Source organism: Prunus mume, linkage group LG1 (genome assembly GCF_029339155.1).
Source record: "Prunus mume cultivar Tortuosa linkage group LG1, ASM2933915v1, whole genome shotgun sequence".
NCBI classification, from domain to species: domain Eukaryota; kingdom Viridiplantae; phylum Streptophyta; class Magnoliopsida; order Rosales; family Rosaceae; genus Prunus; species Prunus mume.
The window spans coordinates 19696275-19711273 of record NC_142698.1 but is presented as its reverse complement, the minus strand read 5'-3'; the positions used below and the strand labels follow the sequence as shown (position 1 = coordinate 19711273).

General features: G+C 40.5%; 3 protein-coding genes across 4 annotated transcripts; 1 reads left to right on the top strand and 2 right to left on the bottom strand.

Annotated features, from left to right (window-relative positions):
- Positions 1–43: 43 nt before the first annotated feature.
- Positions 44–2436, bottom strand: LOC103318876 (wall-associated receptor kinase 2-like). Its single transcript, XM_089046472.1, has 2 exons — positions 1308–2436; positions 44–1199 (listed from the first exon to the last, which is right to left on the bottom strand). Exons 1-2 carry the CDS (start codon positions 2404–2406, stop codon positions 142–144), a joined length of 2157 nt encoding a protein of 718 aa, XP_088902598.1. The 5' UTR covers positions 2407–2436; the 3' UTR covers positions 44–141.
- Positions 2437–3778: 1342 nt separating this feature from the next.
- LOC103318759 (uncharacterized) lies at positions 3779–4657 on the top strand. The gene is made up of 3 exons (XM_008220194.3): positions 3779–3945; positions 4033–4095; positions 4198–4657. Exons 1-3 carry the CDS (start codon positions 3835–3837, stop codon positions 4417–4419), a joined length of 396 nt encoding a protein of 131 aa, XP_008218416.1. The 5' UTR covers positions 3779–3834; the 3' UTR covers positions 4420–4657.
- Positions 4658–5026: 369 nt separating this feature from the next.
- On the bottom strand, positions 5027–12820 carry LOC103318758 (DExH-box ATP-dependent RNA helicase DExH12-like). Of its 2 annotated transcripts, none has more exons than XM_008220193.2 (4): positions 12548–12820; positions 9404–12394; positions 8532–8921; positions 5027–8378 (listed from the first exon to the last, which is right to left on the bottom strand). In XM_008220193.2, exons 2-4 carry the CDS (start codon positions 12362–12364, stop codon positions 5187–5189), a joined length of 6543 nt encoding a protein of 2180 aa, XP_008218415.2. In that variant the 5' UTR covers positions 12365–12394; positions 12548–12820; the 3' UTR covers positions 5027–5186. The 2 variants fall into 2 exon arrangements, with proteins under 2 accessions (XP_008218415.2, XP_008218414.2); XM_008220192.2 differs by having other exon boundaries at positions 12659–12820.
- Between the last annotated feature and the right edge of the window lie 2179 nt (positions 12821–14999).

Sequence of the window (14999 nt, the reverse complement as noted above, 5' to 3'; positions counted from 1 at the left end):
GTCGGAAACATACAATACAGGAAGCATGTATTAAATGGCCTAGCTAACCAAACAGTTAAACATCAACTCCTTAAAAAAGAGCTAAGTTGCCTAAACAGAAAACATAGATCATTAGAGACATAAGTTTATATCTAATTAGTATTAATTAACTAGATTATTCATTATTCTTTCTAACTCTGCCGTGACATCCTTCATAGCAGGTCTTTCCTCTCCTCTCATCCTCAAACACTTAATTGCAAGGTCAGCAACTTCCCTTAGCTGCTCGATGATTTCTTCATTGAGGGGGACTTGATCGTCAAGAATTTCAAGCAAACGATCTGCATTCATTTGAGAAACAAAATATACTGCTAGATTTCTTTCGCGCTCTGGCCTTGCAAAAGAAATGACCTGCTTAGCCGTTAGTAGCTCCACCAAAACAACCCCAAAACTATAAACATCACTCTTTTCTGTTAGCTGGCTGCTCTGAGAGTATTCTGGATCCAAATATCCAAATGTTCCCCTCACCAACGTTGTCAACTGAGTTTCATCCACTGGGATGAGCCTCGAAGTTCCAAAGTCAGACATCTTTGCTATGTAATCCTCGTCCAACAATATGTTTGCAGTCTTGACATCTCTGTGTATGATAGGTATACAAGTTTCAGAGTGCAAGTAGGCAAGTGCCCCTGCAATTTCTGTTGCAATTTTAAGACGCATTTGCCATGAAAGTGCTGAGCAAGAATCTTGGCTCCTGTCATGGATGTGGCTGTACAGTGTCCCATTTGTGATGAACTCATAAACGAGCAGGGGCACTTCTGTCTCCAAACTACAACCTAAAAGCTTGACGACATTGCGATGGTTGACTCGAGAAAGCACAATCATCTCATTAATGAAAGTCTCGATTTGATTCTTGTCGCAGACTTTGGACTTCTTAATGGCAACCACCTTGTTATCTAGCAGAGTTCCTTTGTAAACTGTTCCAAAACTTCCTTGGCCAAGCACCATACTCTCATCATAGTTCTTGGTTGCCCTCTTGAGTTCCTCTGCAGTAAAAATTTTAATCATCTCAATGGATCCTTTATGATCAGAGAGCTGTTGTTGTAACAGAAGGCCACCGTTTTGTCTAAAGAATTTCTCTTTGAGCTTCATGAACCTTCTTCTCTTTAGTCCCCAGTAGATCCACAAACCTCCTATAAGAACCGCCAAAAGGCATAGGCAAAAACCTGAGCAGCAAGTAAATACAATGTTATTTTATATACGCATATATATATTTATACTTATGAATTAACAAATAACGAACATAATTAAGATTAAGAAACTTAATTACGTACCCATTGGAATAGCAAATCTTAGATATTTATCATCTTTTAGGATGCAACCTTTTCCACTTGTCAAGCCGTCTCCAATGTATCCCTTTGGACAACGGCATTCTACGCCTCCAACGTTGTTGTGGCATGTCGCTTGGCTAACGCAGAGGTTCCGAATCTCGCACTCGTTAATATCTTGGCAGCCATCAACGAGGTAAGGGTTGCCTTGAAAACCCTCCAGGCATTTGCAGCGATAGCCAGGGCCGTTGGTTGAATTGTAGCATTCGCTATGCCTTGACTGGCATGCAGTACTGCTGTCGTTGACTTGTTCACAAGACTGGTAATTCCCGACAGCCCAATCGAGCACCACAGGAAAAGACTCTCTCTTCTGCAGGTCTACAAGATCCAGAGACGAAAAGCTGTAGGCGCCCACTTCCACAACGAAAGAATAATCGCAGGGGTTGAAGTCGGAATGGTTGAACAAGTTTTCAGCCATGAGAGAATAATCTATGACGCCGTCTGCTATGGATATCTGGCAACACCCAGCTCCAGAGCAAGTCCCATTCTTCACTTCCTCTACTTGGCTGCAAAATGACAAGCATCCAGCTCTCATCCTCCCCACGGAGGAGCTGCTCAAGTTTGCATTATTCAACAAGGCATCGTAATTTATCGGGCTTTCGATGGCCCCGATTGCTTCGCACCCGATAGCGACCAACACGTTGCGCTTGCTTGAGACTGGAAATTTAGAGTTAGTTTGCATGACAACCTTGGCGTGGCGGTCGTACTCCTCGTTGTCTGCGTAGTAACAGTCTCGGGCGATGGGACCGGACACTCGCAATTCGTGATCTCTGAGTGATATGTTGGTGATGGGTATGAAGCTGTTGGGGAAGTATGCTTGTTTGTGATGGCCTCCATTTTGATATGTGGTGTCATTGCAAGAAATCACAAAGGTTTCGTCGAAAGAGCATTCTAGAGATGTGCCGAAAGGGTAGGGAATGTTGGTGAGATTGCCACAGCTGCCTGAGCACCCGGGCTTCTGTTGCCCACGTGCTACGTTTGCCGCTGTCAAGCAAACCATCATCACCATCACCATCGTCATTTTCTTTTTTTTCATCTTCTTCATCTTCGAAAGTAATTAGTCAATGTAGCCCTTAATATATAGACTGATATATATATATATATGACTTTATTTCAAAATGGATGTACCTATAGTGTCGAATTCATGAATTTTCCTCCCAGGTCGGACTGTGCACATTCTCGTAATATTAATTATGATATATCTTCGGCATTATTTCTTGCCCCAAGTTTTTAAGTTTTGTGTGTTCAATACTAATTAAACCTACGTGTGGACCCACCCCTATCCCACTCCATTATTAATTATACTCTGGAAATTGATTTAACAGATCCGAAATAATTGTAGTTTGGTTCATCAAGAAATTCCAAAGCATTACAAAGCGATGGGGCAACCCTAGCCTAGGTAAGCTAGCTAGCTTTTGAAATCAAATGTACAATGAGTGTATCCATCCGTCGTGGTCGAGGCATAATGTACATGTATATTTTCATTAGAAATAAAATTTACAGCTGGCTGACGAAGACAATCCCAGTAAATTATGAATCAAAAGATTTGGACAGTCAAATCTAGAGAATAATCAGGACAAGAAAATGATATTGGAGATTAATTACTTGATTCAGTCTTGAATATTACTACTAGAATATCATCATAATAATCAGATCAGATCAGATCAATAAATCAAATCAAGAAAGATTCAATCCTTTATGTCAACAGTTTCGTCCTTTCATATTAGAGTAGACGCGTCATTTATCAATTTATATTCCTAAAAAAGCTCATTGTGCAAGAAACAAGCATAGGCTTTAATGCCAGGAACCATTTGATCCCAAGCAATCTTTTCATGTACGTTGTTGTGAATGACATTCATAGGCCAACAAATCAATTTAATCTCTCTTTTCACCTATGTATGTGATGTCATTGTAAACAGAGAAGAAAGAATGGAGGGATAGTAGAAAATACACGACACTCGTCTGCACCATAATAATATCCGGACATCCATACATGAGAATTTTTCATAGATAAGGATCATCTTTCTAGTAGTCTGTGTACTAAATCATGTCTCAGATCAGCTTCAACTGTTAATTGAATGGATTAATGTAATGTGACAACTATATTAATGGGGAATGGTTAAGATTAAGAGGATGATCGATCCATCTATCTAGTGATGCGAAGGATGTTAAAGTAATCTCACCACCAGTGAACCAACACCTTAAGTATTATTATTAGATAGTCAGACTAATTTAGTGTTAGTGACAATGAATCCCATTGCTAATTAACTGTATGTCCTGTAATACTGGGTCTGTTTGACCGTTAAAAGACAGTTTTCTAACCAATCATATCAGCGCAAAATACTCTCCATGCTACACAACAGGACCCTATACGAGTTCTCTTGCTTCTTTATATACTCTGCTTCTTACAATGTCCTCTTTCAAATTGCAATACAAGAAAAGAAAAAAGAAGCCACTAATTAATAAGACAAAGATGGCAAACCTAACTCTTTTTACCAGCCTCTTGAAATTTGGCCATGCTGCAAGGAACGCCACTTCAACAACTCCTAGGATTTTTTTGGCTACTTCCCCAAGACGTATTCAAGTAAGTTCAATTTGCTCTCTACTCGAATCGAATATTTCGCCAATTTCTACATGTTTAATTAATTTTATGGTTCATGATTGATCATAGGCAAGTTCATCACAGCAAGACGCAGCTTCAGTAGCCAATGAAGCTAGGAATGCTGCTGAAAATGTAAACGACAAGTCTCTGTTTTTTTTCTTTATCATTTTTATTCCTTTATATGTATCGGTTGCAGGCCCTAGGTTGTCATTTAATTTCATGGTGTGCATGCAGGTAACCCAGACGACCAAAGACATGGCTGGCAAGGTGTCTGCAACAGCACAAGATGTGTCTGAGAAGGCAAAGCAGACAGCGCAAGATGCATGGAGCCAAGCTAAGGGCACAGCCCAGAAGGCCGCAGACACGGTAGTGGGCAAGACCGAAGAATCGAAAGAGTTCGTTAAAGAGAACGCAGAGCAGGTCAAGAAGAGCATGAATACTAAGAACAAGAACTGATCCCATCACTTGATCATTTTCCTGTCCCATTCTTGTATTTCAATTTTGGTTGTATTTCCCATTTCATATTATGCATGCATGATGTATTCACTGTTGGGATATCTTTCTTTTTTTTGGGTACATTCGGATATTGTTCCATCCACTACAAGGAAGTGTTTAGTTTTCTTCATCATGCATATGTAAAACGAAACTCAATTTTCAAGTGCCAATAAATCCTTCCTAATCATCTGTTCAAATAGTTCTAGACTGATGTGAAGAGGTTTTTGAGTTTTTTTCCTTCATTGTCAACGGGTTAGTTTCATAAAAACCCGAAGAAGAATATTATAGACTCGGCACAACCTGGAAAGAAAAAAAATGGAGGCATTACAATTTACAGGTTGCTGCAACCTGTTCACCAAAATCGGAAGCAAGCTAAGTTTCGCAATGTGTTTATCATAAGATTGCTAAATTCCTTTCACGGCCACAGCACTTCGTGCAGAAACAAGTAAAAAGCACAAAGGCCAAAAGGAATATTCAATTCAATAGAGAAAAACAGAGAATGGAAAGCAGCAGCTACTCAGACACTCTTTCCCAGATTTATGTATGATGACAAATGACAAAGCAGAGGGAAAGGAAGGAACATATGATATGATTATGAGCCATTCCAATACTGTACTGTACTTTCATCATCAGAGGGAATTAAAAACATTTAATTCTTCTAGAAACAGCAGGAATTAAAAACATATTCAGAAACAAGCAAAATATTCAGAATCTAATAAACATCTCTCTCATTCTCCCCCACTGTCCTCATCAGGCCCTGCTGCATCTTTAACATCAACAGTGAACTCATATTCCTGATCACATCCCAAATATGAATCACACATGAAATAAAGGATATAATTCTTCTCTCCGGCTTCTGCAGGAGCAGCAAATTCAAGCTTCACCTTTGTCCTCCTTTGAAAGGAAAATCTCTTGATGGCAAGCAATGAATTAGTCTTGGTATCCCCAACTACAAGCCACCACCCCTCCTCTTTGGCCTTTGGATATCTCAGAGCATTTACTGTGCCCACCTCTGCCCTCCCCTCAAGGTCACGCTCAAGAGTGACTAGCAGACTGATCTCTCCCCCGGCTCTTATATTACCACTATTCTGCACCTCATGTGTCAGATCAATGTTGGGAAACCGGTTGCAAAATTGTGCAATATCCAACAACTGCTTATCTGACATCTGAAGTAGCTCGCGCCTCTCATCATCCTCCATCTCAAACAAATCAAATACTGTCTCTATACTCTTTCCAGGATTTTCTTGGCATCTCTTTGCCAACTCCTTTGTGAAGTGAGGTAGCTGTAGAAGCATCGAGTCGCGCTCCCACATTCCCTGAGTCACCATCTGGCTGACTTCCATGGCTAATATCGCAAGGCTTAGCCAGCCACTGCTGGAAATGACATCAACCATTGCCTGAAGCAACCGACTTGCAGAAATGATCACCTCTCGCTGGTCCAATGCTAGGTTCCCACCCAGATGTTGCCTTGCGAAGTGGGCCTGAAGCAGAGCATTTGCTTTAACATGAGGGTCTGTGCATTTCGGATTCTCAAAGGAAAACCTCTGGTGGTTAATTAGCCTTCGAAGCACCTCTTCCTCCCCCGGTCGTATAGGAAGTTGTGAATACTCTGAAGCGTGAGTTAGAATCTCAAGAAGACCCTTCATCTTTGTTTTCGAAGTTAAGGAAGAACTGAAACGCTCAATGGTAGTATAATTGGTATAATAATATGCAGCTATCATGCCAAGATTCAAAGAAGAAAGGTCCATGTCATCCTCAATAGCAACACACTTGCTGGCTTCCAAGTCACTCAGTGTATTTTCAACAAGCTCTGAGAGATGATCAGAAAGATGCCGCTGGGTAACTCCCTGAAGATTGTAATAGTTGGGATTTTGTGTGAGCCTCCTGTACAAGAAGGTCCAGGTAAGGTAATCAACAGCATCTTGCTTGTTCTCAATTATTCCAGAAACAACTTCTGCATTAAGATTATCATGCAGGTAATGGTGCAAATGGCTTTCAACAGGGAATGCTTCGTAAAGGAACTTCTTGTAGTATTCTTTGCGAGGTGCATGGCAGAGGATGACACATTTCCCAGAATTATCTAGCAGGGGTCGACTGGCATGACCCATCATCTGCAATAGATCAGTAACAGGGTAATCAGTGTGAACATTTTCCCGGCCATCATAATATTGGGTTCCCATCACAACCACCAAATGGGCTGACAATGACACACCCCAACACATTGAACTGCTCATAACACACACTTGAATCCACCCAGCTTCAAAAAGCTGTGACACAACCTCTTGATCCAAACTGGTTAATCCTTCATGCAAGTAGCCCACTCCATTGCGCAAAGTGCCTCTCAAAATTTCATCACTAATTCTTTCAACGAAAGGCTCTATGTCCTCTACAGGCCGCAACAGAAACGATGATTTCTCCCCACCGTCTGCAGTTGAGTAAGTCATCAGATCTATAGCAGTTAGCCGGACATGTTTCCTTGTAGGAACATACACAAGAGCCGGTTTCCCATTCTTAGCATGTTGGACAATTGCAGTGTATGTGGGTTTCGCCATTGCTTGCATCCTTGCTTCAAAATTGGCTAAGTCCACCCCCTGAATGTGTATTTCCAGAGGCACTGGGCGCACACCAGGAGGAAAATTGAAAAGGCCATGAGAGCTAGCTCCTATCCATTCTCCAAGATCCTTTGCATTTGCAAGAGAAGTTGACAGAGCCACAATACGAATCTTGTTCTCAGATAGACTGGCTATGTATCTCATTCTAGAGACTATTACCTCCAAGATGGGACCACCCTGACCACCAATCAAGTGGAGTTCATCTATAATAAAAAGACTAACCTGTTGAACAGGCTTCCTCTGTTTCCAGCGGCGAGATAAAGCATCCCATTTCTCTGGAGTGCTGATGATAATCTGACCTTTCTCAAGCAGTTTTGCGTCTGTTCCTGTTTCCCCTGTTAATAATTCGACGCGCAGTTTCAGACCCTTTCCAAACTTCTTCTCCCAGTCACGATAGCGTTCCTTAGCAAGAGCTTCAATAGGTGCAATATACACAACACGCATGACACTATCAGACCCTTTTTGATGATTCCTCAGTACAGCAAACTCTGCACATATGGTCTTCCCACTCCCTGTTGGTGCAGCAACTAAGACATTGTCATCTGAATTATACAAAACAGTGAAGACCTGGGTCTGGACAGGATTAAAATGCTTAAAATCTTGATACAGGGCTTCATATAACGGATTCCTTAATGCAGTCACTGGAAGTGGTTGCAAGTCCAATAACTCAGTAGGTGGAGGATACTTCTCCGGCAAGATGAGGTGTCTGAAAGAAACAGGTAAAACTGTCTGTGACCCAAGCCACCTATCAGACACAACACGAATGAAGTATTGAGGCGGAAGGGGCTCATAAATTGGCACTGTAAAGTTCAAAGTATGGTCCTCATCAATATACTGCTTCTTCAGCAGAAAATATTCATGATGAAGAACATATTCACCATCATTATCCTCCACTATTACCCAAAACGGCTCCACATATCCATGTACTTTATCCTCCCATTGAAAGTCTGGTGTTATAGTCAGCTCAACCCTCAATACAGTGCGAGTAATTGGCTGCACATGGGCTGCCAGGTTTAATTTGGGGAACTGGTGGATGAACTTATGAAGTGCTCTTCCCATCCTTGGCATACGAATAAGCTCCCCTAGCTCCTGTGAAGAGAGGTCATAGTACCTATCCCAGGCCAAATCTTTCTTCTCCAACTTCATCAAAATATCATTTGTAATACCATTGAATTGGCGAAGAGGTGTTTGGACGCTCCACATCTTCTTGTTAACCATTTTACACAAGTTCAAAGCCTTTTCTGCTAGTTGAGCCCATCCTCGTTTCAAAACAATCTCGAAAAGAGCTCGTAGGAGACGCCCCGCACTCTGAAGAAACCAAAGACCAAAAAAACATTCAGACAAATGAATAACAGGAAAAGAGAGAAACAAATGAACAAAAAAACTAGAGCAAACTGCGTGCATTCACAACTGTATCTCAAATAACAAACAAAAAAATAGCATGAAACTACCAAGACAAACCTGGGTAATGTAAACCATATCAGATGTCAATGAAAGCCCCTCAAGCTTCAGCTGTGAAATATATGCTTGCAGCAAAACATTAATCTTGGCACTGGGCTCTTCTAGGCTTTCCTTGACAGGAATGGGAACACGATCCAAAAGCTTTACTAGCTCCATCTTTTCATCCTGCCGCACAGTAACATACTTGAATTCCTCACTGAGCGAGAACAATCGGCAAAGCTCAATATCCCCCATCGTGGGCTTCAAATGTTCATTATATGTGGATATTGTTCCATGAGTTATATAGTAATAGCTTGCAATACGACCCAAGTCTGTAACCTGGAAATATCCACTTTTCCTGTCGTACTTAATCAAATTGCTCTTGTCCAAGATGGTTGCAGCGGAATGGATCTGCAAAAATGAAAATGTTGAAGACAACATGAGACAACCATAAGAAATACAAAATGCAGGAATACAAATGAACAATGCAAAAGTACCATACCAACGACAAGAACAGGACGGACAACAAAGGGAAACCAGATACAAAACCAGCAAGCACACAATTAAATTAACTTATACTAAGATAGAATTAAAGATTACATATCTCAAGACTATGGTCACATAGACTCAAATGCCATATAATATCTAATAGAATTGGACAAAACAAATTCCTACCACCCATATTTTGACATATTTTTAATATATCAAGCACCTAATATGTCTGTTTTCATCTGTGAAACTGTCCGTAAACTTACTCAATTGGCATGCACTTGTTTGTCATCTTGTGTAATTAAGAGAATGGTTATGCATTACCATTACTAATTCGGGCAAAGCAATGAAAATGACAACTTGACAAAATCAAAAACAAAATGCTAAAGTGACGTGATGCTTACCAAATCAGCTCGTCTCTCCTCCAACGTAATATCTCTTTTGAGAACATCAGCTTCCAAACCATAGAGTGTAGGATTACGTAACATGCGAATATACAAGTAAGTGTATCCTAACCAATTGCAAGCTTCTCTAGCATTTTGAACGGTTCCAAGAACGATTTCAGCATTCAGTTGATCTGCCAATTTGGAGACAAATTGACTTTCAATAGGAAGTTGTTGGTTCATCAAAGAAAGATAGTATTGTAGTTCGTTGTGGCCAGTAATGATAATTCCTTCTCCATACGAATCAAACTGAGGTCTTCCTGCACGCCCCAACATCTGCATAACGTCCAGAGGACTTAGTTCAGTCCATGCTCCCTTTTCTGGATCATAGATCTGGGTCCCTTTGATTATCACAGTGTGAGCTGGAAGATTCACACCCCAAGCAAGGGTTGCTGTGGAAACCAAAACTTGTACATGCCCATCAGCAAAGAGATCCTCAACCAGTTGGCGGTCAGCCCTGTTCAACCCAGCATGATGAATAGCAAAACCGTATGGCAGAAGATCTTTGAGATCATTGCTCTTGACCAAATCCGTATGAGTAGTTAGAATCTCACGGCTGGCACTGTCTTCTTTCAGAAACCTACCAAGGGTGTCCTTAGCAAGTGCAGTATCTCTTATAGCACGAGCTGTTTTGGCTGTTTCTTTCCTTGAGTGCACAAAGATAAGAACTTGATGTTTTCCAGCTACATCCATGACCTTTTCATAGCAGAGATCATTCATCAATTGGAACCTCTGCAATGGCTTCCTTACCATGATTCCAATATACTGTTGAGAAAGAGGGACAGGTCTGTAACTATTGTCAAAATAGAACAGTCCCCGCTTAAGATCAACACGCAAGAACAACGCCACATCTTCATAGTTCGGGAGCGTAGCAGATAGACCCACCAACCGAATATGATCTTTTGTCGTCTCAATCTGCCTCACAGTTCTGGCAACAATACTTTCAAGAACGGGGCCTCTATTATCATGGAGAAGATGAATTTCATCAATGATAAGAAGTTTGACCAGTTGTGTATAAGTCCGGTCTCCTGACTTTCTGGTAATGATATCCCACTTCTCAGGGGTTGTGACAATAATCTGAGTCTCTTCAATCTGTTGGCGAGTCAATGTCTGGTCACCACTTAGCTCCCTGACAGTAACACCATATTCCTTCAAACGATTAGACAAATTGCCAACAACTTCAGCAACAAGAGCTTTCATGGGGGCGACATATACGATCTTATAATCATCGTGGTTTATCGAACCATCCTCCTTATTCATGTGCAGGGCAATCTGCTGAAGTATAGTGAGCACTGCAACATTAGTTTTCCCTGCCCCAGTAGGAGCACATAATAGGATATTGTCTGCTCTGAAAAGGGCAGTCTCATAGACTCTACTTTGTACCCTGTTCAACTGGTTCATTCCTCTGAAAGCTGGTTGAGCCCACTCTGGCATGTCAGATATTTTTACAAGCCTCTCATCAGGATCAAATGGTCTGGGCTTCAATGCCGGCACATGGATTTCTTCATATCCCTTGCTGGGATGTCTGTAAGACCCATCTGGAAGCACACACTTCTTCGACACCAAGAGTCTACTTTGCTCTTGTGCAATGCTGTCAAGATCAAGTAGCTGAGCCTGGCTCTTCAACCAACCACTGTCAACATCTCTATCAACAAGCCCCCTCCTAGCCCTGTCCCCGTCTCCACCACTCTCATCCTTCAACCTGCGAGCCTCTTCTCTAATATTCTTCTCCACGATCTTTTGCCTCTCCTTCGCACTAGCCCTTGTGGCATGCAACTGTTCTAAAATTGCAGCCAACTCTGGACCCAAACGCAACATTTCCTCCTCGATTTTATTCCTCTCATCTTGGTCTTCGGCTCTGGCCAAACGTGTGCACCATACAATCTTCAACCGGTTTCGCAACAGAAACTTAATAAGGCTGAATTTTTCAAACTGAAGGTTCACCAACAGCTTGGTTTCAACTTCCCTGTCATCACCTTCAGCAAGTATCTTGAGCACCTCCTCAGCAAGCTTCTGGCATTGCTGTGGATCCATTTGTTTTTCATAAGCATCGGATATATTCCTCTGAAGCCAATAAGCATTAATGTCCTGAACATTAAGGCTCATACCTTCATTTGCTTCCTGCATTTCATCGTCATCAATCCCACCACCCATTTGCATAGCCCCAGAATGATTTGGTTCAGCCACATCATCATCGTCCTCTTCCTCATCCTCCTGGACCATATCAAGGTCGCTCTCATCCTCATCATCTTCATTTTCTTCAAACTCAACCGCAACACCCACATCATCATCAAGGGCTTCATCACCATTAGCCACAGCAGACCCACCAGCATCACCCCCATCTTGGAAGTCAGTAATCAACCTCCCAATTGAAACCAACTGATCAAAGACGCTGTTGGGTATAGGGTTCAACATCTTTTCAATCTCCTTCTTCTTGTCAGGGTTCTTAAACGTCTCGTTTTTTAGAACGGCCAAAATCTCATCGGCAGCACCACTGACTATACTCGAAGGTTGGCCACCCAACTGTTGCTGAATGACGCTAAGCATGGCCTCGTAAGCAGCCCGAGTTTCCTTCGTCTTAGGCTGATAAACACCTTCCTCAGTGGCCGTGAGGACGCTCTCTTCACGAAGCCGGCGCCGTTTACTTTGCCGAATGGGGCCGGGTTCAGCATTTGGGTCGCGCTCTTTCTTCTTCTTAGACTTCTTAAGCTTGTCATCGAGCTCTGGAGGTCTTCCTCTGTAAGCCCTGTCACCGAAGTGCTTGGGGTCAATCTTGCCCCACAGAGATTCAGGCTCGCCGGTGGGCTCGTGCGTGTCACGTGGTCGAGAGTCGGTGGTCAGGACCAGACTCGAGTTGGCCCGATACTCGTATTGCTTGAACCGAGCGTGGGCCTCCGCGCCACCGCCCAAGTGCTGCGCCATGTTAAGATCTCAAAACAAATCTCAGAAACCCTAATAACAACAACAACAACAAAAAACCGAGTTAGTCTAGGGTTTTAGTAAAACTTAATTCTTGTTTATAATGAACTGGTAAATTCGATTTCAGATAAAAATCAAGTAGAAGCAGATGATAATGATGAGAATGGGGAAGAAAATAACTAATACCACGAATTTGCCTAGAGAAATTGAGAAAAGTGAAGGCTCGAGTGGCGGTGAATCGTGCCAGAAACCCTAGCTATAAAGACGCAGAAAAAAGTATAGAGATAAAGAACTCACAGTGAGTTGTGTGAGTTGTGAGTCTGTGACTACTACTTGTATCGCTCTCGCTCTCCTCCGAAACCGCCTTTGGCAAGAATGGCGGCCAGGTATTTTACTATTACCAGTCTCAAGTGTAAACCGCCCTTTAAACGAAGATTTTATTTTCTTTCTCCGATCTCTTCTTTATTATATCGGTCTGATTTTATTTTTATGTATTTTTCAGCTGAGACTAGAATATGGTAGCAGATAGAAGGCCTTGCATTACATGGGCTTTGTCTCAATTTGGGCTGAATTTTATTGGATTTCAGATTTCTCTATATTTCTTTCCTAGTTATCAATGGGCTTTGACACCTTCTGTGGTTGATGGGCTTTCTCACCCTCCTCAGTATTCAAAAATATAAAATTCTTTATTTTATTTATTTCCTCTTTTTCCATTATTTTTTTATGAGAAATGGATCCCTCCGAATTGTCAATTTTAATTGCAATAATATGACATTTTGTTTGAATATGTTTAGTTCAGTGCAATAATATAACGTGATAGATATTTAGAAATAAAATATTTGAGCAAATAAAGAAATGTGTTTACAACGAAAATATTAGAAATGTATTAGTAAGTCGTCATAAATTTACATGAATTTATTTGAGTTTAGACTTACATGTGTCCTAATCTAGCTAGCAGGGTACACTTCACTTATGCAGTTCGACCTATTTTGATGCCTTTGTTTTTCTTCTAGCGTGTGTGTCTGTGTGTGTATATCTATGTATATGCGTGTGTTGATAGTGCTACAAAGACAAAGCGATGGAGTTAAGAGGCCAGTGAAGGTTAGTTGGGTGTTTAATCTCTGTCAAGCTTGTAGAGAAACCTTTGCATATATATATATATATATATATACCATTCTCATCCTCTCTTTTTCGCTGCTTCTTTCATATCAGATAGACAACTAACACATGCTCTGATTTATCTGATGCAGATTTACCTTTGTATATATACATAGCCAAGCTAAACAAGCTTTTTTATTTTTGTGTGATTTTTCGCTCTGTTTTGTTTTTGTCTATGATTGATGAAGATATATATGCTACTTGAGTTGAGATCTGTGTTCTTTCTCACCCCTTCCTCCCTTGATGATGTGCAGGATTGATATTGAAGGGACTCAAGCTTCGATTCTTGGAACAACTGCTGCAAGTAAATACAAGATAAAAAGTAAAAAGTCAGTATGATCTCTTTGACACTTACCAGAAGATCTGTACATGCACAGCATCAGCAACTCAGCTTGTGCTTGCCCCCTCTCAGTTAGTAGCATGATTTTTTTTGACACTTGCAATATTCATGCATCCCATAGTACTACTTAGCATGTCACCCCTGCTAGTTAGATCACTCAGTTGTCAGATTTTTTTATTTTATTTTTTCTGATAAATGACTGGCAATAATTTTCGTTTAATAATTTTTTAATCATATTAAGTGCATTACTCTACTCACTCGACTCGTCACTTAGTTTATCATGTATTTGAACTCGATTTCCTATATATAGTCATGTACACCTCTTTCTAAGTGAAATGTTTTTGCACTCGCGGAGTATGACATAGCTATATCTATCCTTAAATTAGATGTGCGTTACAGATAATCAGGTAATCTGAGTCACGTGTATGATTAATAATGTTTTCTTTTTGTTTTTAGATTGTTTCGAACTTTTAAAATTTTGCTTTTACATATCATTTTCACCTTTCTTATTTTTCTTTCCCCATTCTTCCTCTCTCATTTCTCTTTCCATCTTGTTTAGTTTTAAAACAAAAACTTAAAAGCATTTCTTGATACGATCTCACTTGTCATGCAGTTTTAACTTAAAATCTTATTCAACTATATATATTTATCACACATGAGCCATTTTTCGTTCTCACCGTACTTATGGTGTTATTCATTCATATATATATGATTAATATACCCTAAAATACAAACTCGAAGTCCATTCATATTATAACACTTGAATTAATAATAAAAAAAGAAACATATAGCTACGAACAAAAATGTACGGAACCATACGACGGCTCTCATGAATTACACATCTTTCTAGGATAGAAAAATTTAGTACTAATATTTAGTCTAATGTTTCCAAAATTAATCACAAACTTAGCCCATTCCTCATATAAAGACCGCTAGTCCTTGCTTCAATTATTTTTATTTTTATTTTATTTTGTCAAAAGATAAAACTATAACTTCAATATATAGAAATAAAAACTCCTATATTATATAATAGATAAAATGCATACAACGATATCAAGTTAAGCGCAGGTGTAGGATAAGTTTTTGTCCTCTGTCCTCCTTAAATTTTCTGGTATTTGACTAAATAGGCATTTCATTAAT

What these genes read in the sequence shown, in the direction of transcription:
- LOC103318759 (XM_008220194.3), top strand. Translation starts at nt 3,835, where the DNA reads ATGGCAAACCTAACTCTTTTTACCAGCCTCTTGAAATTTGGCCATGCT. An exon ending in CTTCCCCAAGACGTATTCAA is followed by an intron (nt 3,946 to 4,032) that starts GTAAGTTCAATT and finishes GATTGATCATAG; the next exon opens with GCAAGTTCATCACAGCAAGA. An exon ending in CTAGGAATGCTGCTGAAAAT is followed by an intron (nt 4,096 to 4,197) that starts GTAAACGACAAG and finishes GTGTGCATGCAG; the next exon opens with GTAACCCAGACGACCAAAGA.
- LOC103318758 (XM_008220193.2), bottom strand. Translation starts at nt 12,364, where the DNA reads ATGGCGCAGCACTTGGGCGGTGGCGCGGAGGCCCACGCTCGGTTCAAG. An exon ending in AGGAGAGACGAGCTGATTTG is followed by an intron (nt 8,922 to 9,403) that starts GTAAGCATCACG and finishes TCATTTTTGCAG; the next exon opens with ATCCATTCCGCTGCAACCAT. An exon ending in ATATGGTTTACATTACCCAG is followed by an intron (nt 8,379 to 8,531) that starts GTTTGTCTTGGT and finishes TGGTTTCTTCAG; the next exon opens with AGTGCGGGGCGTCTCCTACG.
- LOC103318876 (XM_089046472.1), bottom strand. Translation starts at nt 2,406, where the DNA reads ATGAAGAAGATGAAAAAAAAGAAAATGACGATGGTGATGGTGATGATG. An exon ending in AAGATTTGCTATTCCAATGG is followed by an intron (nt 1,200 to 1,307) that starts GTACGTAATTAA and finishes CTTGCTGCTCAG; the next exon opens with GTTTTTGCCTATGCCTTTTG.